At 45.9% G+C, this 23,121-nt stretch overlaps 2 protein-coding genes across 2 annotated transcripts in view; one reads left to right on the forward strand and one right to left on the reverse strand.

Moving 5' to 3' along the window:
* Nucleotides 1–1,801: 1,801 nt before the first annotated feature.
* On the reverse strand, nucleotides 1,802–13,171 carry LOC147033605 (uncharacterized). Its single transcript, XM_085857729.1, has 3 exons — nucleotides 12,973–13,171; nucleotides 3,797–3,918; nucleotides 1,802–3,009 (listed from the first exon to the last, which is right to left on the reverse strand). The coding sequence occupies exons 1-3, from the start codon at nucleotides 12,973–12,975 to the stop codon at nucleotides 2,388–2,390; spliced, it is 747 nt and encodes a 248-aa protein (XP_085713855.1). The 5' UTR covers nucleotides 12,976–13,171; the 3' UTR covers nucleotides 1,802–2,387.
* Nucleotides 13,172–13,390: 219 nt separating this feature from the next.
* LOC147033606 (uncharacterized) overlaps nucleotides 13,391–23,121 on the forward strand; it is a 30,076-nt gene continuing 20,345 nt past the window's right edge. The window contains exon 1 of the mRNA XM_085857207.1: nucleotides 13,391–15,464. Within this exon, the coding sequence (XP_085713333.1) occupies nucleotides 13,682–15,464 (1,783 nt within the window). The 5' untranslated portion in view covers nucleotides 13,391–13,681. The remainder of the gene's footprint in view (nucleotides 15,465–23,121) is intronic.

Raw genomic sequence — 23,121 nt, forward strand, 5'->3', positions numbered from 1 at the left:
CCGGGCGGTGTTCACAACTTTATTTCATTTAATTCAAACTTCTCCAGGCGGTGTTCGCAACTTAATTTAATGTAATTCAAACTTCTCCATGTGGTGTTCGCAACTTTATTTAATTTGATTCAAACTTCTCCGGTGGTGTTCGCAACTTTATTTAATTAAATTCAAACTTCTCCGGGCGGTGTTCGTAACTTTATTTAATTAAATTCAAACTTCTCCGGGCGGTGTTCGCAACTTTATTTAATTAAATTCAAACTTCTCCGGGCGGTGTTCGTAACTTTATTTCATTTAATTCAAACTTCTCCAGGCGGTGTTCGCAACTTAATTTAATGTAATTCAAACTTCTCCATGTGGTGTTCGCAACTTTATTTAATTTGATTCAAACTTCTCCGGTGGTGTTCGCAACTTTATTTAATTAAATTCAAACTTCTCCAGGTGGTGTTCGCAACTTTATTTAATTAAATTCAAACTTCTCCGGGTGGTGTTCGTCACTTTATTTAATTTAATTCAAACTTCTCCGGCGGTGTTCGCAACTTTATTTAATTTAATTCAAATTTCTCCAGGCGGTGTTCGCAACTTTCTTTAATTTAATTCAAACTTCTCCAGGCGGTGTTCTTAACTTTATTTAATTTAATTCAAACTTCTCCGGTGGTGTTTGCAACTTTATTTAATTTAATTCAAACTTCTCTGGGTGGTGTTCACAACTTTATTTAATTTAATTCAAACTTCTCCGGGCGGTGTTCACAACTTTATTTAATTTAATTTAAACTTCTCCGGGCGGTGTTCGCAACTTTATTTAATTTAATTAAAACTTCTCCGGTGGTGTTCGCAACTTTATTTAATTTAATTCAAACTTCTCTGGGTGGTGTTCGCAACTTTATTTAATTTAATTCAAACTTCTCCGGGCGGTGTTCGCAACTTTATTTAATTTAATTCAAACTTCTCCGGGCGGTGTTCGTAACTTTATATAATTTAATTCAAACTTCTCCAGGCGGTGTTCGTAACTTCATTTAATCTAATTCAAACTTCTCCGGGCGGTGTTCGTAACTTAATTTAATTTAATTCAAACTTCTCCGGGCAGTGTTCGTCACTTTATTTAATTTAATTCAAACTTCTCCGGGCGGTGTTCGTAACTTTATTTAATTTAATTCAAACTTCTCCGGGCGGTGTTCGCAACTTTATTGAATTTAATTCAAACTTCTCCGGGTGGTGTTCACAATTTAATTAATTAATTTCTGGACGTTAGCGGGTGGTGTTTAGTGCACGACCCCCCAGAGCGACAGCGAACCATTTACCGAAACCGGCGGCGTCCAGTCAGCAAGGTAGTCAGCCAAGTAAAACGTGGACGCCGCAGGCCCCAAGTTTTGAATTTCTCCTCAAGACGTCCATGCGGGACGGTGTCGGAAACATTAATGAGGTCAAAAACATCAATGACGTCAACAGATTTAAGGATTTATGTTTGTATAATCTCCCACCATGGTCCAAATAACAACTGTCAAGTGCCGACAGCACGTGGGTTAGGCCCGAGCGATGTTGGCGGAAGCCATGATTCGGCACTATCATTAAAATTTCAAAACCCTTTATATATATTTATTTCATGTTATTTTCTAATAGCATAGGTTAATATGAACTCATAGCTTTTGGAATTTTTGAAAATGTCTAAATATTTTTCGAGATAGTCAAGTTTTAAATTTTCAATATTGGCTGGATTTGGGGACAATATGTAATACATTTATTATGTAACGAGTTGTGTCCAATACCCATTAGGAAATTGTGTAAAAATAACACAAAAATAGATACAATGTCAATAACGTGCTTTATTACTGGAAAAAGACATATAAAACCAGATATCAGCATTTAGGAAATATTGTAAGCAATACAACCGAAGATAAATAAATGACCTCGGGAATGACCTTGACCTTATTTCTCAAGGTCAAAGCGCGGACATCGTGAAATCAGAAATGTATGGATATTACTTAATAATGGTAGAACGTAAGATAAAATGCCAATAAAACACCTGTATTACTCATAAAAAACATGTAAAACCATATATCACCATGCTTGTAAATTGTAAACAAGACAAAGAAAGAGAAATAAATGACCTTGGGCATGACCTTAACATAATTTCCCAAGGTCAAAGCGCAGACACTCGCTTGACTGGCACTTGACACGAAATGCACTTATACATTGCTCTCCGCATGGTTGTAGTATAACTGTTACCCTCCTTGGTCCTGATAAGAATGGGTGCGATGTAGTTTTCTCCGTCTAGGTTGTTCTCCGCGGAAGAAGCCACTTGCGTCTCGAAGTATAGTGCGTTGTCTTTGGTTTTCTTCAACTTCGACTTCAATGTGGTGACTGTCTTCTCAAACTGCTTGGTTACATTCTTGTGTTTACGTTTCTCGATCAACTTTTCCTTCTGCTTTTTTCATTTTGTACTTGGTCTTGCTCGCACTTCTCTTGAGAGATTTCTTGTCTCTTTCTGTTGAAGTCAACTTCTCATGGAGCTGACTGAAGGACCCCAGTTTCTTTGTAGCAAAATACTTCTGTCTCCATGTCTTAGTCGACTCTTTAGATCTGGACAGTTTGAAGTTTTCCCTTTTGGGACACCAAGTGGAAAGTTTTTGTTTTAGAGTCTTATTTTCATTACTAAGCTGTTGGTTACTCTTGCGGACTTTTATTAGTTCTTCCTCCGTGGTTTTGAGGCGTAAGGTCAGTTGGCGGCAATCCCTCAACAAACTATCATAGGTGAGTGTTTTGACTTTGTCGTCAAACTTGGCGATTTTACTGGGTGTTGTGTTGGGCAAGTCGATTTCTGCCACGCGTTTTTTGGCACTCCTTTGAGGGAGGTTAAACTTTGTTTGTTGGAAGGCGTCGAATTTCGCTTGTCCTCCAGTTCGGGTTCGTTTCTTGTAAAGGACAGAATATTGCCGAGATACCCTGACGACGGACGCTTGCAGGCTTTCGGTTAGAAGCTCCGACTCGCTAATTTTCTTTGCCAAACAAAGTGCTTTCCTGAAAAATAAACCATAAAATATATTATATAATTGGATTCAAAAATAAATTTAAACAAACATGCACCCTTTGCCATGAACTAAAATTGTATAATATGAGTAAATAATTGTAATAATATAAATTTGAAATGACGAAACTTTGATCAGTAAATTATCATGATTAAAGTTAAAATCAGTGCTATAAAGCTAAGATAATTGGAATTGTATTAAAAGGCCATACAAATGTGATTTTCTGTTTTGCGTCCTGAATTTTTTTTTATCCTATCAGGCCACCAGGGAAAAACACATTCACACACACACACACACACACACACACACACACACACACACACACACACACACACACACACACACACACACACACACACACACACACACACACACACACACACACACACACACACGGACTCCAGTCAAATTTCTTCAAAAAGATGTGTTTGAATATAAGGGCACATTTTAAACTGTTCAATAACATTTATTTATTTATAGAAGGAAGGAAAATATGAAATTGAAACTGTAAAACACTAAAATAGATCATTCACTACCTGAAGTAAAGTTTGGTCATTTTTTTCTGGAAAAAATACATGAAAATACATTTGACATTTGTGTGTGTTTTCTCAGACAAAATAGAAAATCCTACCCACCTGCGGACGCAAAACAGAGAATCACATTTGTATGGCCAAACGTCATCGAATATCAGGTGTGCTATATTCAATGGACCAGGAATTTTAAAAATATAATATTTAGTCGTGCAAAGTACAACCATCTAACAATTGTAAAATACAAACCTGAGATCCGGCCAGAACTGTGTGCCTTTACGTTGGTCTTTTTTGAGACCGCATACGACGCCATTCGTTAGCTGCTCTGGATCGAGTTGTCTCGCAGCCAATGAGAAGAGGGATTGAATCTGCTGGTAAATATATATAAAAATATCAGTTATTGACGCTGCTTATATTAACAAATATACAATAAATAACACATGTCATGATGTGACATTGACACATTCAGTGTAGTTCTAAGGCCAAATCTACATTCAGTTGAATGAGCAATCAAATTTATATTTTAGCCAATTGACGGTGAATGGAGGGCCTTGAGTTGAGGCTAAGCTGAAGCCTGACAGTAGCATTTAAAAAAAAATCTGTAATTATATATACACAGCTAGACTGGTAGTTGGGCCTATAATATATAATTTCTAACTATCATTCCAACTATAAAATATGAATATATTACAAAAACAACTATAAAATATTACATGTGGTACTCTTTACTGTTTCACAATGCACTACTCTTCTGCTATTTCAACAGACTGCTCTCATTTTGACCTCTCCTTCATTCCTTGCCTAAAAAATCCAACTATTACAGCGCTTCTTCTCTCCATGCTCTGAATTCGCCTTCATTGCATCCATCAAGAATTGTGTTAAATCGCATCTCTGACCTAAAACTTTTAAAAACCACAGTTTGCTATGAATGTTCGCTTTCCATCAACCATTCTTTTTTTCCAACTTTTTCCAACAAGCCTCCCTCTCACCTCTCTCAAAAATTCCCCCCTCACCTTTCTCCCACCTTTCATCGCCCTCACTCTTCCTTCTCTAAGTTGCCCCCCCTCTCATCCACCAACCTGCCTCCTTGCACTGCCCTCTCACCTCCGTCTCTTCACTCCACCTTCTCAAATCCTCAACTGGCTTCTTGCTTGTCTCTTGTCCCCCCTCTCCCCCAGCACCACAGAGCCTTTTCTCCTCCTCATTCGGCCCCCTCCCCTCGCTATTCTGCAATACCCCACACTCTTTCAGCAACCCTCCTTACCTCCCCCCTCGTGCCTTGTCCTACCCTCCCCCTCCCCCTCCACCTCCTGCACCCAAAGCCTCCTCCCCTACCTCTTCATTAAAAGTGTGGACCTCAAATATCCGGGGCCTTCGCTCAAATCTTTCAGATATTTCCATACAGGTTGCCACTGACAAACCAGGCATTATCTGCCGAACAGAAACTTTCCTCTCCCAAGACGTGTCTGACTCCCAAGTATCTCTCCCTGGTTACTCCCTCTTACGGTATGACAGACCTGAGCCTTGTCCTGGTGGAGGTGTTGCTCTCTTCATCAAAGACTCTATTCCTCACTATCCATGCACTGCTCTCACTCCCCCACACCCCCAGGAATACCTCTGGCTTCGGCTTCCCCTCCACTCCCACCTCATGTTTATATGTGTACTGTACCGTCCACCGAACAGAGATGACTCCATCTACACCTCACTATCCGAAAACATGGACCATCTTCTATCTTCTCATCCAAACTCTCTCTTCCTCTTATGTGGTGACTTCAATTGTCATCACGCCAGTTGGCTAGGTGTGGGTACCTCTCTCACCTGCCATGGCACCTCAGCAAAAGCTTTCTGCGACTCATTGGGACTGACTCAATCGGTCAACTTCCCGACCCGGATCTCAACCAATGGTACTCCATCTCTTCTGGATCTGATTTTGACAAATTTCCCTGACAATATCTGCTGCTCTTCCTTCGCTCCAATTGGTTCTTCTGACCACGTCCTTGTTAAAGTGGACATCTCTCTGGCTGTTATCAGAGAACCACTTCACCGCCGTCGAGTCTGGCATTTCACTCAAGCCGACTGGCAGGGTCTCCGAGCAGCCATCAAACTTACAGACTGGTCTCCTATCACTACTTTCTCAAACATCAACTCATCCTGGGAATTCTTTCAAAGAAACTTGCTCTCCCTCATGCACAGATTTATCCCCTCTCGTGTTCAGTTGTCTTACCCTTTCTCCCGCCCTTGGTTTACTGAAGCTTGTGGCGAGGAAGTTGTCCTGAAACAACTTGCCTTTGCCTCATGGAAAGCAAACCCAACTGAGGGCAATCTCAGTTCTTTCCACAAAGCTCGGAACAAGTGTGTATCTACCCTCAGGAGAGCCAGAAAACAACATCTTTCTCATCTCAAGTCTGAACTCTCAAACCTCTCTCCCTCCTCAAAATCCTGGTGGCGTTTAATCAAATCTGTTTCTGGTGTATGTTCCCCCTCCATCCCCTCCCTTACCTCAAATGGCCGCACTGCTGATTCCACACGTGATAAAGCTGAATGTCTAAACTCGGTGTTTGCAGCTAAATCTTGTGTCCTAAACCCATCACTATCTCTACCCACTTTACCCAGTCGCACCCAACTGTCCCTGGACTCTGTATCCTTTTCTCCTGACAAGGTGGAGAGCTTGCTTTCAAACCTCAAGTCAGATTCTGCAACCGGTCCAGACGGCATCAGCCCACGTGTCCTCAAAGCCTGCTCTTCTGCTCTTGCTCACCCTCTCTCTGTTCTATTCACCCTCTCATTTGCCCAAGGTCATCTGCCATCTGCTTGGAAATCTGCTAACATCACTGCCCTGCACAAAAAGGTGCAAAAACAGATCCCTGTAACTACAGAACAATCAGCCTTCTCCCAATCATCAGCAAGGTTATGGAATCCATCTTCGCTTCAGACATGAAATCCTTCCTCTTCTCCAATGGCTTGATTTCCAATCATCAATTTGGTTTCAGACAAGGTCACTCTACCCTGGATATGCTGCTTCTGCTCTCCCATCAATGGATGGAGGTCCTCAATGCCAGACAGGAAATCCGAGCCAAATCCCTGGACATATCACATGCTTTTGACACAGTCTGGCACCCTGCACTACTCACCAAACTCTCTTCCCATGGTATTCAAGGCCATCTCCACTCATGGCTCGCAGACTTCCTCTCCTGTCGCAGTCAACGTGTGGCCCCAAAATGGAGTTCTTTCATCCCCTCTTCCTGTCCAGGCTGGAGTTCCTCAAGGTAGCGTTCTGGGCCCTGTTCTTTTTCTGGTTTTCATCAATGATCTCTCGGACTCTCTGGAAAATCCTCTATTTCTCCTTGCCGACGACTCCACCCTCTGCCGTACCATCTGTCATCCCTCAGACCAGCAAGCAGCAGCTTCTTCGCTCACTGCAGATCTGGATAAAATCACAAACTGGTCCAACACGTGGAACATGTCTTTCAATCCAGACAAATCTCACACTCTCACTATGTCTCTTCGAAAGGACCGTTTAGAAAATCCCCCCATCCACTTTCTCAACAATCCTCTGGTAGAAGTCCTTTCTTTCAAATTTCTGGGTCTCACTATCTGCCATGACCTTTCCTGGGAAAGTCACATTTACAACCTCGCCTCAAAAGCCAGTCGCCGACTGGGAATCCTCCGTCGTGCAAAGTCCTTCCTCAGCCCTCTTGAGCTCCTGACCACTTACAAAGCTTTTGTCCGTAGCCTGATGGAGTACTACTCTCCCCTCTGGGCTGGTGCTCCTGCCTCCCACCTTTCTCGGCTTCACGCTGTCGAAACCAGGGCATTTAAGATCATCGGCATCTTCCGCAATGAAGCTGAGTCTTTGGGCCTCTCACTCAATCACCGCAGGTTGGTCGGTGGTCTTTCTGTCTTCTACCGACTCCTCTCCAGCCTTGCCCCCCCTGCTCTCTCTGCGATTTGTCCCCACCACATTTCCACAGGGCGCTCACGGTCCGCCAACAACCCCCTTCTGGTAAAACTACCAAAATCACGAATCACTGCTCATCTTCACTCTTTCATTCCTCTTTTTTCCCGCCTTTGGAATAAACTTCCTCACTCTATTCTTTCCCATTCTTCCCTCCAGGCTTTCAAAACAGCTGTTCACCACCACCTCTTATCTTCCCCCATCCAATTCCTCGATCTTTTCTACCCCCGATAATCCACCCAAGCCCACTTCCTTCAATTCCCCTGCTTTCCTTCCTGAAAGTCCCTGTAATGTCCATCTTCTCTTCGCCATGTTCCCCGTCCCATCCCCATCCCTCTCCCTTCCACAGTTCACCTAATGTGTCTGTTCCCCACTGTTTTGTCCCTTTCACTCCCGCCCCTCTTGTCTCATGCCTCCTTGCTGTGAGTTGTGTGTTAGCTCTCATACGAGCCTCGACCAAGGTTAAAAAAAAAAAAAAAAAAAAAAAAGAATGAGTAACATTACGATTATCAGAAACACGGAACATTTCAATGTGTTCCGTGTTTCTCTTCAATGTTTCAATTTCATAAAAACATCGTGAAAAAGTGCTTATGTTTAAAATATTGCATCTAACTGCTCACATGACTTCACAAATATGTTAATATGGACATAATAAAAAATAATCAACAAATATTCGTACAGTTTGTTTCCAAAGTGAAAAATAAATAATATATACTACGAATAAAGAAAGGATGGCTTGTAATATGTGCGATTAGAGCAGATTATTATGTAACAAATAACGAAAACAAGCCGGTAGGCGACATGGCTGCTCACTCCAGATGGAAAGCTGGCCGACGCGACGAGCCGATATTCATGTACATGCTATCAATCAATTTAGCACAATAAATATGATTATCACAGCCCTCTTAGTTTGCGCCCAGAAACCCGCCTTGTGAAATTTCAGGCATGTTTCCAAAGAGACTCTAACAAATGGCAGCCCTGGTAATTCCATTTATCTATTCGCTAAAGATTTTATTTTTTTATATGATGGTGTAAGACATTCTCCTTGGGCACAAAAAAACAGGTCCCTCGGAGGTCCAGTTTCGGAGGTATTGATTTTTTTGTACAGTCCACAATAAGTGTACGATGTACAATACGATAAAGTATTTTAGCTATTGCTAAACAACGGAGGTGTGCATAGCAACCATTCATTTTTGTGTACATGCTCGCCACATTGTACACATTTCACCCAAGTTTCATCAACATCAGACTCTTTCTCTTAGAGATATTCGCAATTAACCGTTTCTGAAATGTTCGACATGTACTCACCCAAAACCTATCTCCTCCTACAAATATTTTTTGTTAGGGTTGCAAATTGGCATGAAGGGAGCTAGATAGATTGCGCACAGAACTTTAAGCTTCGATTTTGATTTTTTTCGATTTTTTGACCACTTTAAAGGGCCATTGCTATGCCGTTGCCAGGGCCTGGGGTCCCATATTCGAAAGCACACGTTTCCCAGAAATATTGGTCCTACCTACCAAATTTCATTGGAATCGGTTGAGTGGTTTAGCCCCAAGGCTTGACCAAAGTTTCGCGGACAGACAGATGGAAATGTCCAGAATAAGGGTGCTCTAAGAGCAGCCAATAAACAGGTGCGCGGCCATCTTGGTCTTGATGAATGGATCAATTTCCGTTTTTTTTTCGCGCCGAAATAAAGATGCGATTTTGGACCGCAATTTTCTCCCCTTGAACCTGACACTCCCCCTATAAACCATATATCAAAATGACCAGTGAGTATTCTATTTTATGCTAGTCTTTATCTTTTACGTGCTGCTTTCAAGGAATATGCGATATATTGACAACTTCTGCTTACCACATTTTCGTGAGGGTGCTCCGCCATCTTGGAAATATGCAAATCGACTTCAGAGTGACACAGTGATGGTTGAAAATAATTCGGAATCGCATCATATTATTTTTAGCCGTGAAGAGAGCTCAGTGTTGTTGTTGTTGTTGTTGTTGTTGTTGTTGTTGTTGTTGTTGTTGTTCTTCTTCTTCTTCTTCTTCTTCTTCTTGTGAAGACAAAACCTTTAGGACTCGGCTCTTTTATATACAGGATCCGGATCTCCTTAAATACTAAACACCTGTACACATCCTCACATTGACGGTGCCTTTTGAGAACGTCTATCATGAACTTTTAAATATATTCGGATTCGGACTTTAAAGTTTCGAAAAGTTCACGTTACTATTTAAAGATTATTCCATTTAATGTATTGTAATTTTGTAAATACATGATTTTCTCATCCAGGACGGGTCTTGCTATTGGCTCCGTCAAGGCAAGTGTCGAAATATCGGAAGTTGTTGTTGTTTTTTCTTCTTCTTCTTCTTCTTCTTCTTCTTCTTCTTCTTCTTCTTCTTCTTCTTCTTCTTCTTCTTCTTCTTCTTCTTCTTCTTCTTCTTCTTCTTGTGAAGACAAAACTTTAGGACGCGGCTCTTGGACATATTTGTCCTTGTTTTAACATGTTATAGCGAACGCAGTGAGCTTCATACTTAACGCGTGCACATGAGGGAATAGGAAACAACAACAACAACAACAACAACAACAACACAATACCCCTGACGATTTGGAATCCGTGTCGTTGGCTATGACCCTTTTGCTTCCGGCTGTTTTTAAACGCTGTGCGGTGTATAAACACGATTGGGTTTTATTTCTATCTTGTGAATATTACTTAACGCGTGCACATGAGAGAATAGGAAACAACAACAACAACAACAACAACACAATACCATGGCAATTTGGACTCCGTGTCGTTGCCTATGACCCTTTTGCTTCCATTTTTTGTTTTGCTTCTGGTTTTTTTTTGTTTCCGGTTTTTGTCATGGGGAATGATGCATGCCGCGAGATAAAGGCATCGTCGGAGACATGAAAGACCCAAATAATATCAGACATGGTGTATATTTCCTCCACTGATTTTAATAAAGATATCTCCCGCATCATCAAAAAATAATTTTTAATCGTGATTTACGTTATTTGATCGCTGATCCCAAATCCAGGCCGAGGTAACCGGAAATTGCGTATACAGTTGTGAACAAGTTATAGGTAAAGTCAGAAGCGAATGTAAGAAGAATTCTACGTTCAATCTAGTATTTTTTTTTTTAGATGAGATCCTGTTCTTGGCGGTGTAGTTGTTGTGAAGGTAATGTTGAGGTAATATTATTTTTTTCAGATGAGATCCTGTTCTAGGAGGTGTAGTTGTCGTTGTGAAGGTAATGTTGAGGTAATATTATTTTTTTTTAGATGAGATCCTGTTCGAGGCGGTGTAGTTGTTGTGAAGGTAATGTTGAGTTTTTTTTTTTTCAGATCAGATCCTGTTCTCGGCAGTGTCGTTGTTGTTGTGAAGGTAATGTTGAGGATTTTTCTTTTTTTTAGATGAGATCCTGTTCTAGGCGGTGTAGTTGTTGTTGTGAAGGTAATGTCGAGGTATAATGTTGAGGTAATATAAATTTTTTAGATGAGATCCTGTTCTAGGCGGTGTAGTTGTTGTTGTGAAGGTAATGTCGAGGTATAATGTTGAGGTAATATTAATTTTTTTAGATGAGATCCTGTTCTAGGTGGTGCAGTTCTTGTTGTGAAGGTAATGTTGAGGTAATATTATTTGTTTTAGATGAGATCATGTTCTTGGCGGTGTAGTTGTCGTTGTGAAGGTAATGTTGAGGTAATATTAATTTTTTTTAGATGAGATCCTGTTCTAGGCAGTGTTGTTGTTGTTGTGAAGGTAAAGTTGAGGTAATATAATTTTTCTTTAGATGAGATCCTGTTCAAGGCAGTGTAGTTGTTGTGAAGGTAATGTTGAGGTTCTATTAATTTTTTCACATGAGATCCTGTTCTTGGTGGTGTCGTTGTTGTGAAGGTAATGTTGAGGTAATATTATTTGTTTTCGATGAGATCCTGTTCTTGGCGGTGTAGTTGTCATTGTGAAGGTAATGTTGAGGTAATATTTATTTTTTTAGATGAGATCCTGTTCTAGGCAGTGTAGTTGTGATGGTAGTGTTGAGGTAATATTAATTTTTTCAGATGAGATCCTGTTCAAGGCGGTGTAGTTGTTGTTGTGAAGGTGATGTTGAGGTATAATGTTAAGGTAATATTTATTTTTTTAGATGAGATCCTTTTCTTGGTGGTGTAGTTGTTGTTGTGAAGGTAATGTTGAGGTAATATTAATTTTTTTAGATGAGATCCTGTTCTAGGCAGTGTAGTTGTTGTGAAGGTAGTGTTGAGGTAATATTAATTTTTTCAGATGAGATCCTGTTCAAGGTGGTGTAGTTGTTGTTGTGAAGGTGATGTTGAGGTATAATGTTAAGGTAATATTAATTTTTTTAGATGAGATCCTGTTCTAGGCAGTGTAGTTGTTGTGAAGGTAGTGTTGAGGTAATATTAATTTTTTCAGATGAGATCCTGTTCAAGGCGGTGTAGTTGTTGTTGTGAAGGTGATGTTGAGGTAATATAATTTTTTTTTAGATGATATCCTGTTCAAGGCGGTGTAGTTGTTGTGAAGGTAATGTTGAGGTAATATTAATTTTTTCACATGAGATCCTGTTCTAGGCAGTGTAGTTGTTGTGAAGGTAATGTCGAGGTAATATTAATTTTTTCACATGAGATCCTGTTCTTGGCGGTGTAGTTGTTGTGAAGGTCGTGTTGAGGTAATATTAATTTTTTCAGATGAGATCCTGTTCAAGGCGGTGTAGTTGTTGTGAAGGTAGTGTTGAGGTAATATTAATTTTTTCACATGAGATCCTGTTCTAGGCAGTGTAGTTGTTGTGAAGGTAATGTCGAGGTAATATTAATTTTTTCACATGAGATCCTGTTCTTGGCGGTGCAGTTGTTGTGAAGGTCGTGTTGAGGTAATATTAATTTTTTCAGATGAGATCCTGTTCAAGGCGGTGTAGTTGTTGTGAAGGTAATGTTGAGGTAATATTAATTTTTTCAGATGAGATCCTGTTCAAGGCGGTGTAGTTGTCGTTGTGAAGGTAATGTTGAGGTAATATTTATATTTTTTTAGATGAGATCCTGTTCTAGGCAGTGTAGTTGTTAAGGTAATGTTGAGGTAATATTAATTTTTTTAGATGAGATCCTGTTCAAGGCGGTGTAGTTGTTGTTGAGAAGGTAGTGTTGAGGTGATATTAATTTTTTTCAAATGAGATCCTGTTCTAGGCGGTGTAGTTGTTGTTGTGAAGGTAATGTTGAGGATTTTTTTTTTTCAGATGAGATCCTGTTCTCGGCGGTGTAGTTGTTGTTGTGAAGGTAATGTTGAGGTAATAGGTAAAGTCAGAAGCGAATGTAAGAATAATTTTACGTTCGCTTCTTGGCTTTGCCTATTCCATATTACGCTATTTCTTTGCATTACCGCCAATTTGTAAATATATAATAAAACGCAACGTAAAAAACATGGTCACTATTTTGACCGCAGCGCCCCTGGCGAGTACGGCAGTGCCTACCATGATGTTTCGTCCGAGGAAAGTGGGTGCTGCCCTTTTCAGGTGCACCACGAGTTGTTGCTTCAACAATCGCTCGAATACCTCGCGCACCACGTGATCAATGTTCGCCGTCCGCTGGGAGCCGCTAAAGATCGGACCTGCTTGTTGCTGTGTAAACTCTGCCGAGTCATGAAACGATCGAAATTTATTTTCTCGACGTGTTTACCGCAGCTCACTTTCACGCATGGCCGCTTAGCACCGAACAGGTGATTTCGGTTCCACAGTGAACCAAAGCGTCATAAACAAACCCGAAAAATAGATGTCAAAATAAAAAAAAATATCCTTTTAAAATAAACTGACAATACATTCATTGGCCGATCAAGCCAGGAGTTTCTGGCAATCACGTCATCGATCCTGTTGTTGGATCACGTGATGATCGCGGCAGCCTGGATCACGTGACAAAGCGATGACGTCAGAGCATCGTGTGCGGAAGACGGAAGGCAAAATGCAACAACAACATAAATAAATTATGTTTTCACGAAAAAATTCGTTTTTACACCCAAACCGTACGTTGTCCCGTCTCTTTAAATGACACGAGTTCTGAGAACCTCGGGTCCGAGTCCGTACGTGGAAAAGGTGTGTTCGACACGGGTAATTGAATATTTTTATTGTGTATTTCTCGGCGCATGCTCCTGTGGTGGAGTCGGGGAGACTTGGTGCGTGACACACAATGGAGTCGGGGAGAGCTCGTGATGGGCTCGGCCTCGTCCCGGCCTGGTTGGACATCCAGGGCCTAACGGAGGAGTCGCTCCGAACCGCAGTGAAGGAGATGGGGATCGAGATACTCGGAGCTCTGTGTGCCCGGGCCGAGCCGGACGCGGTGAGGGTTCGACTGTGTTCTTTGGTCACACGAAAGTTCACCTACACCATGTACGCCGAGCTTTGTTGTTTCATGGAGTCGTGCCGTGCGGGGCGAGGATCGGAACGGACCGTCTTGCTCGGACGGAGAAAGGATGCTGAGGAGATGAGAGGACCTGCTGCACGACCTGTTGGAGGACCTGCTGCACGGCCTATTGGAGGACCTGCTGCACGACCTGTTGGAGGACCTGCTGCACGGCCTATTGGAGGACCTGCTGCACGACCTGTTGGAGGACCTGCTGCACGACCTATTGGAGGACATGTGCGACCTGCGGGAGGACCTCCTGCACGTTCTATAGGAGGTCCTGCTGCACGACCTATTGGAGGACCTCCTGCACGTTCTATAGGAGGACATGCTGCACGACCTATTGGAGGACATGCTGCACGACCTATTGGAGGACATGCTGCACGACATATTGGAGGACATGCTGCACGACCTATTGGAGGACATGCTGCACGACCGATTGGAGGACATGCTGCACGACCTATTGGAGGACCTGCTGCACGACCTATTGGAGGACATTCTGCACGACCTGTTGGAGGACATTCTGCACGACCTGTTGGAGGACCTGCTGCACGACCTGTTGGAGGACCTGCTGCACGACCTGTTGGAGGACCTGCTGCACGACCTGTTGGAGGACCTGCTGCACGACCTGTTGGAGGACCTGCTGCACGACCTGTTGGAGGACCTGCTGCACGACCTGTTGGAGGACCTGCTGCACGACCTGTTGGAGGACCTGCTGCACGACCTATTGGAGGACATGCTGCACGACCTATTGGAGGACATGCTGCACGACCTATTGGAGGACATGCTTTACGACCGATTGGAGGACATGCTTTACGACCGATTGGAGGACATGCTTTACGACCGATTGGAGGACATGCTGCACACCCAATTGGAGGACATGCTGCACACCCAATTGGAGGACATGCTGCACACCCAATTGGAGGACATGCTGCACGACCGATTGGAGGACATGCTGCGCACCCGATTAGAGGACATGCTGCACGACCGATTAGAGGACATGCTGCGCACCCGATTGGAGGACATGCTGCGCGACCGATTGGAGGACATGCTGCGCACCCTATTGGAGGACATGCTGCGCACCCTATTGGAGGCCGTGCTGCGCCACCTCTTGGAGGCCGTGCTGCGCCACCTATTGGAGGCCGTGTTGCGCCACCTATTGGAGGCCGTGCTTCACCACCTATTGGAGGACACGTTGCACCACCTATTGGAGGCCGTGCTGCGCACCCTATTGGAGGCCGTGCTGCGCCACCTCTTGGAGGCCGTGCTGCGCCACCTATTGGAGGCCGTGTTGCTCCACCTATTGGAGGCCGTGCTTCACCACCTATTGGAGGACACGTTGCACCACCTATTGGAGGCCGTGCTGCGCCACCTATTGGAGGCCGTGCTGCACGACCTATTGGAGGACCTGCTGCGCGACCTATTGGAGGACCTGCTGCGCGACCTATTGGAGGACCTGCTGCGCAACCGATTAGAGGACCTGCTGAGCGACCGATTGGAGGACCTGCTGGAATGGAAGAATATGAGTGCTCAGGTGGTACCAAAGGGAAGCGAAGGCACCCGGAAGATGGTGAGTTGTGGGAACTGTTTGTAGCTTGTGCTAAACTTTATTTATTTCCTGTACAGACTGTCGTGATGCATCCAGTGTGACTCACAAAAATAATTACTGAAACAAAGAACTCGGCAGTTCATTGAATATCAATTTTGATGGCCTTTGAGATACATGCTTCTTTGAACAGTGCATTTATTCTGCACTCAAACATGATGATCCAGTCGTGCAATGACATGCAAGATCCAATTGATCTCTGTTTCAAGATCAGGCATAAAGACCTTGTCCAATTGAACGCTACAGAGGTCGCGCAGTTGCGTTTTCAAGAGCTTTGTTGTGTCGGTTTGATTTGTGGCGTGACTGAGCTGTTGGCTTGGTGCTTCGCAAGCAGGGTGTTGCATCACAAACTGATCACAAAAAAAATTGAGTGATCGAGGCAGTTGTCTGTTTCCTATACACTGCCTGGATTCAAATTTTGTCTGATTGAAAAAAAAAATATATTGTTGTGAATTCGCGCCCGCCGGCGTGTGGACGGCCACCTCACTCGAATCGCAACCGCGTCGCCCACTGGACGGACAATTCAGTCGTGACCCTCTCGGAACAACGCCGGGAGCTAGTCACGGGTGGGGGTTTAACCCCACCACGACTGTGCCAATTGCCCACCCGCGCAGGATAGGGTTGCTCGCCAAATTCGATCTACCTAAGTACCTGCGCGGACGGTCGACCGGGCGATCGTACCACGCCACAGGCCGACTCCGGACATGAACCGCTTAAGCGGTCCGTTCCATGCTGCAGTGATAACCAAGCGGTGTTATCGTCGGCCTCGACGGTTCCGATTAATTACCGGGTGTCTTAAGCCCACTACGAACCCTTTACGTGAAGCAGTATGGAGGGTCAATAAAGAAAAGACAAAGCGAAACGGGAAAACAGTTCACACAAAGCACATTTATGTCCCGGCACACGGAAAGCACACATATACAGCCAAACAGTCAAAATGCACATATAGCAACCAAAACAAAAGCAACAACGACTCAGTTACTGCCGACTACGCGCACACACGGCAACACTTATACAGTTCTACTTTACAGACGGTGCCAACACACATTGACTCAAAAGCAAAGGAAAAAAGCTACCCTCATAGGCAAGGCGGCAGACAGGCCTGTAGGCCAATTGTGCGCGTGACCTGGAGGAGCGGCCAGGTCCGCGAGACTGGGGGGTTCCTACCCGCGTCCTCGTGACGCGTTGGCGGACGAGCCGAAGATGTGGCCGCGTGGCTGTGCCCCCGACTCCGTGCTCCTTGGCGGGTTTCATTGGCACGACATTTGGAGTGGGGTGGGAACGGGGCCCCCTTGTTGCACTATCTCAGCGCGGGGGAAAGGGGGAATTGTTGATGCCCTGGGGGAGGGAGAATGGCTGGCTGGCTTGGGTCCCGCGATGAGCGATCCCACACCGCGACCTCGTCGCCGACCGCCGTCCTTCTCGCCTCGGACCCGAGCTCCTTGGCCTCTTCCCACAACTCTTCTCAGCCGACTCCAGAACCCAAGTCGATGATACTCCGATGACTTCGCCACCCGACTCAACTCTTCCTGCCACACCGATCACTTCGCCACCCGACTCGACTCCTCCTGCCACACCGATCACTTCGCCACCGGACTCGACTCTTCCTGCCACACCGATCACTTCGCCACCCAACTCGACTGACTTCCCCCGGCTCTCTTACACTCTCCAACCAAAACTGACTCACTCTGCCCCGATTCGCCCTGCGCTCGCCGTTTTATAGGCCGGCAAGAGCAGCGAATATGCAAATATCCGGATCAGGATGACCTTGGGGGCGGAGCCACGCTCGCCCATTGGTCGGAGGAAAGGGGGCGTGAACCTCCCCTGAGCCGAGAATTTGCATATATCGATTTCACACAGACGCGCCTGGAGGCGGGGCCAAGCCGCCCCGCGCTTGCTAATTGGACGGAGGGGAAGTGGGCGTGTTGCGTTTGTGATCCGAATTTTCCTCGGAAAGGCCGCTATTTGCACTCGTGGCTCGGTGCATATCGCTGAACTTGCCCAAGACAGCCTGACGCTCAGTGTTCACAGGTGGTGCAGGAATGGCCGTAGAAGGAGAGAGGTGAGGGTGGTGGAGGGTTTTCGGTGGTGGTTTGATGGTTATGGTGCCGTTTGGGAATGACGGTGATGCAATGTTTGCGGGATTGAGTTGTGAAGGTAAAGGTCGTGGCTGTTGGCGTTGTTGTTGTTGTCTGAGGGTTGGAGCGTGGATTTTGTTGGTGACGATGGCTGGCGTGGTGGTTAAGGTGGTTGTTGTGTGATGGCGGTTGAGATGTGGTTGGTTCAAAATAAAGATAGAACAGAAAAACGGCTATCTCAAAGCGTCGCAGCTCGAATGAATCATATAAATTCCCTCTAGACAACGGGTTTGGGCTTACTCCACATGTACTTAAGAGATATCTCACCTACGGGTCCTGAATGGTGGTTTGCGAATTTCCACAGCCGTAACTATATATATATATATATATATATATATATATATATATATATATATATATATATATACATATATATATATATATATATATATATATATATATATATATATATATAATTTTCCTGTCGGTTTGGATAAATTTGAAGCAAATTTTACTTAATTTTATCTCTCCAAGGAGCGTTTTCATGTTTCAGGGTTGGACAGACAGACTGACAGCATTGGCCTATTATATGTGTGTATTGTTGCAATTGTGGGGGTCGATGGAAGAATATTGTTACGGTTGTGGAAATTCACAACTCACCATTTAAGTTCCCCCAAAGATCAGTTATCTCGATAAGTGTGTGTTCCAGGTTAGATTTCCCCACCAATGTATAACGGGCTGTGAACCTTTGAGGTAGTGTTATTCTTTTCTGTCTTTTATATTAAACCGCCATCATCTCCTCACCATCTTCTCCACAACCGCCATCATCTCCTCACCATCTTCTCCACAACCGCCATCATCTCCTCACCATCTTCTCCACAACCGCCATCATCTCCTCACCATCTTCTCCACAACCGCCATCATCTCCTCACCATCTTCTCCTCACCATCTTCTCCACAACCGCCATCATCTCCTCACCATCTTCACCACAACCGCCATCATCTCCTCACCATCTTCACCACAACCGCCATCATCTCCTCACCATCTTCACCACAACTGCGTGAAGACGGTGATTCCTAACACGGCCACATTTGACGGCAAGATCGGATCGAAACGGCGAAAGGGGCGGAGCCAGCCGAGCGTGAAGGAGCGAAGCCCCAGGGGCTATAAAGGGCCGCGTTTGCTCGCCGTTAATCAGAAGAACGAGTTGGAGAGAGGAGCTGGAGAGAGGAGCTGGAGTGAGGAGCTGGAGAGAGGCGCTGGTGTGGTGGAGTCGAGAAGAGCGCTTGGAGAGAGCGTTCGAGTTCGCGCTGCGCTGGTGTGGTGGAGTCGGGGAGAGAGTTGGAGAGTTCAGAGGTTGGAGTGCGGGCAGAGACATCGAGGATCGCCGAACCAGGACCCAACGAGGGTGGCCAGGTAGCCCGCTCGTTCTCTCGGAGCCCCTTCGGTCATCCCGGCTCCGAGCAAATTATAAAGGCTCACGAGCCCGGTTCTTCCTTTCTTTCTTGGGTTTTGCATGAAAGTCTGTGGCGCCTTGTCCATAAGTAACAAACTGATTAAATGCATGTACATTACATAATAGACATTGGCTGTAGGTTTTTGCTCGTGTCCTATTTCCCCATTTCCCCATTTCCCCCCCATTCATTGCATTGCTTGCATGCCTGTGTTGAAATAAATGTCCCCATTTTTTGAATGTCACCTCGTTGCGTCCCTTCCCACATTGACTGCCATGGAGCGTTCAGAATAATTAGCTGGCTGATTATAAGCCGATAAAACGTACATCTCGTCCGATGGGACTTGCGATTTAAAACCGCTCGGCAATCACATATGGAATGAGCTGCTTAAGCGGCTCATTTTCGTGCAAGTCCCATTGAGGTATAAACTTCCCAGCATTTTTGTCTGCGCGAATAATTAGGTACATCGACAATTCGGCGATCGACCCTGTAGCGCGTGGACAGAAGAGTTGGCTGGTTTATGGTGTGTTAAAAATACCCGTAGCTGGGTTTCGGCGTTGATCTGGAAGCTGGGACTAGATTGCCACGTTCGGTGGGCGCGTGCAGCCGCAATCGGGCTAAAGGCGGTCGTCCGCATGCCGGAGTGGCGAAAATCTACAACAATATTGTTACGGCTGTGGAAATTCGCAAACCACCATTCAGGTCCCGTAGGTGAGGTATCTCTTAAGTACATGTGTAGTTAGCCCCAAACCCGTTGTTTAGAGGGAATAAATGTGATTCATTCGGGCTGCGACGCTTTGAGATGGGCGTTTTTCTGTTCTATCTTTATTTTGAACCAACCGCGTCTCAACCACCATCACACAACAACCACCAACCACAACGCCGCTTCACAACAACAACAACCACACCTGCCTCTCAACACCCACGCCATCCTCACCACTCCGCCAGCAACCGTCAACATCTCCACGAACACAAAAGGGGAACAACAACAACTCCCGCCCCGATTTCTCTGGTAAACAAGAATGACGGTTGAGGCTCAACTCCCACCCCGATTTCTCTGGTAAACAAGAATGACGGTTGAGGCTCAACTCCCACCCCGATTTCTCTGGTAAACACGAATGACTGTTGAGGCTCAACTCTCACCCCGATTTCTCTGGTAAACAAGAATGACGGTTCAAGCTCAACTCCCGCCCCGATTTCTCTGGTAAACAAGAATGACGGTTGAGGCTCAACTCCCACCCCGATTTCTCTGGTAAGCAAGAATGACGGTTGAAGCTCAACTCCCGCCCCGATTTCTCTGGTGGAATGTCCCCCCCCCCGCGTGCCGCGAAGGGAGGGGCGGGGTGCCGGGGAAATAAAAGGGCGCACGGAGGCGCCGCTAAAGAAGAGAGTGACACCAGAGGAAGTCAGGTCAGAGGAGGTCAGATCAGGGCGGTCGGTGAGAGTGTCAGTATCAGTCGGCGGTTCATGGTCTTCTGCCCGTCTGGGTCTTGGAGATGCGGTCCGTGGAGCGAACCGCTCGTTGGAGCTTGCAGTCGGTGGGGAGTCCGGACGTCGCGGAGGGACGCGGACTGGAGGTGCCGCTCTGCCAGCTGTGTTGCGCGGACCTGCGCGTTCGTACAAGGAGCGCCTGAGAGAGCTCGCCCAACATCGCACCGCGAGGGTGCAGGTAACCTGCAACGGTCTCATGGGACTCGTTCGGTCTGCCAAGTCCCACGCCATAAAGGCCCACGGGCCCCGTCTGCCCCCTTGTCTTTGACGGTGGCCTTTTCTTTTGTTTTTTTGGATGGATCTTGTGGCGCCGTGTCTTGTAAAGTAAAACTGTATAAGTGTTGCCGTGTGTTCACGTATTCACTTAGCTCTGCATTGTTGTTTTTGTTTTAAATTGATATATGTGTGCTCTTCGTGTGTCGTGTAAATAAAGTGCATTATGTTGAATTGTTCCCTGTTTCGGTGCGTCCTTTCCTTCGTTTGAATCTCCATCTTGCTTCACGTAAAGGGTTCGTAGTGGGCTTAATACGCCCGATAATTAATCGGAACCGTCGAGGCCGACGATAACACCGCTCGGTTATCCCGATAGTACAGAACGGGCCGCCCAAGCGGCTCGTGTCCAGAGTCGACCTGCGGCGAGGTACGATTGCCCGGTTTACCATCCGCGTGGGTACTTGGGTAGGTCGAGTTTGGCGAACAACCCTATCCTACGCGGGTGGCCGATTGGCACGACCATGGTGAGGCCGAAAGGCCCACCCGTGACTAGCTCCCGGCGTTAGTCCGACAGGGTCACGACAGAATTGTCCGTCCGGTGGGCGACGTGCTGCGATTCGAGTCACGTGGCCGATCGCACGCCGGCGGGCGCGAATTCGCAACAATATAATAGGGAATATGGCATTGTGTGGAGTTGCTTGGTTCGTGGAGGTGTACGGGGCATCTTGATGTGAGTAAGTTGGAAACCTATGAGCTTAAGTGTTACGTGTCACCAGACGAGGGGTGGTGCAGTGTTAATTATAGTGGGGCAACTTAGCATAACAATTGTGCATTTTATGAGGAAAGCACCAAATTTGGCACACTACTAGCCTATCATATTGTTACGGCTGTGGAAATTCGCATTACATCATGAAGGGCCCGGAGGTGAGATATCTCGAAGTACATGTGTAGTTAGCCCCAAATCCGTTGTCTGGAGGGAACTTATGTGATTCATTCGGGCTGCGACACTTTGAGATAGCCGTTTTTCTGTTCTATCTTTATTTTGAACCAACCACGTCTCAACCGCCATCACACAACAACCACCTTAACCACCACGCCAGCCATCATCACCAACTACAACCATGCTCCATCCCTCAGACAACAACAACAATGCCAACAGCCACGACCTTGACCTTCACAACTCAATCCCGCAAATATCGCATTACCGTCATTCCCAAACAGCACCATAACCATCAAACCACCACCGAAAACCCTCCACCACCTTCACCTCTCTCCTTCTACGGCCATTCCTGCACCACCTGTGAACACTGAGGATCGGGCTATCTTGGCCTCGTTTAGCGATACGCACCTAGCCGCGAGGCAAATAGCGGCCTTTCCGAAGGAGAATTCGGATCAAGCACAATACACGCCCACTTCTGATCCGTCCAATTGGCAAGCGCGGAGTGGCCTGGCCCCGCCTCCAGGCCCGTCTGTGTGAAATCGATATATGCAAATTCTAGGATCAGGGGAGGTTCACGCCCACTTTTCCTCCGTCCAATTGGGAAGCGTGGCTCCGCCCCCGAGGTCATCCTGATCCAGAAATTTGCATATTGTTTTCTCCTGCAGGCCTATAAAACGGCGAGCGCAAGGCGAATCGTAGCAGAATGTGGCAGTGGAAGTGTGTGGCAGTAGCAGTGTGTGTCGGCAGGGCAGAGTGAGTCGAGTCATCGGTGTGGCAGAGTGGAGTCGGGTGGCGAACGCATCGAGTTGGGTTCTGCAGTTGGCTGAGGAGAGTTGCGGGAAGAGGCAAAGGAGCTCGGGTCCGAGGCGAGAAGGTCGGCGACGAGGTCGCGGTGTGAGATCGCTCATCGCGGAACCCAAGCCAGCCAGCCATTCTCCTCCCCCAGGGCATCAACAATTCCCCATTTCCCCCGCGCTGAGATAGTGCAACAAGGGGGCCCCATTCCCACCGCACTCCAAACGTCGTGCCAACGAAACCCGCCAAGGAGCACGGAGTCGGGGCACAGCCACGCGGCCACATCTGCGGCTCGTCCGCCAATGCGTCACGAGGACGCGGGTAGGACCCCCCGGTCTCGTGGACCTGGCCGCTCCTCCAGGTCACGCGCACATATTGGCCTCCAGGCCTGTCTGCCCCTTGTCGATGAGGGTGGCTTCTTTCCTTTGCTTTTGAGTAAATGTGTGTTGGCGCCGTCTGTAAAGTAGAATATAAGTGTTGCCGTGTGTACGCGTATTCGGTAGTAACTCTGCGTCATTGTTTCTTTTGTTTTAACTGCTATATGTGCATTTGACTGTTTGGCTGTATATGTGTGCTTTCCGTGTGTCGCGTAATAAATGTGCATTGTGTGAACTGTTTTCCCGTTTCGCTTCGTCTTTTCTTTATTGACC

Source organism: Eptatretus burgeri, chromosome 2, assembly GCF_056783735.1.
Source record: "Eptatretus burgeri isolate ZD-2024b chromosome 2, Ebu_testis_v1, whole genome shotgun sequence".
In the NCBI taxonomy this organism is placed as follows: Eukaryota; Metazoa; Chordata; class Myxini; order Myxiniformes; family Myxinidae; genus Eptatretus; species Eptatretus burgeri.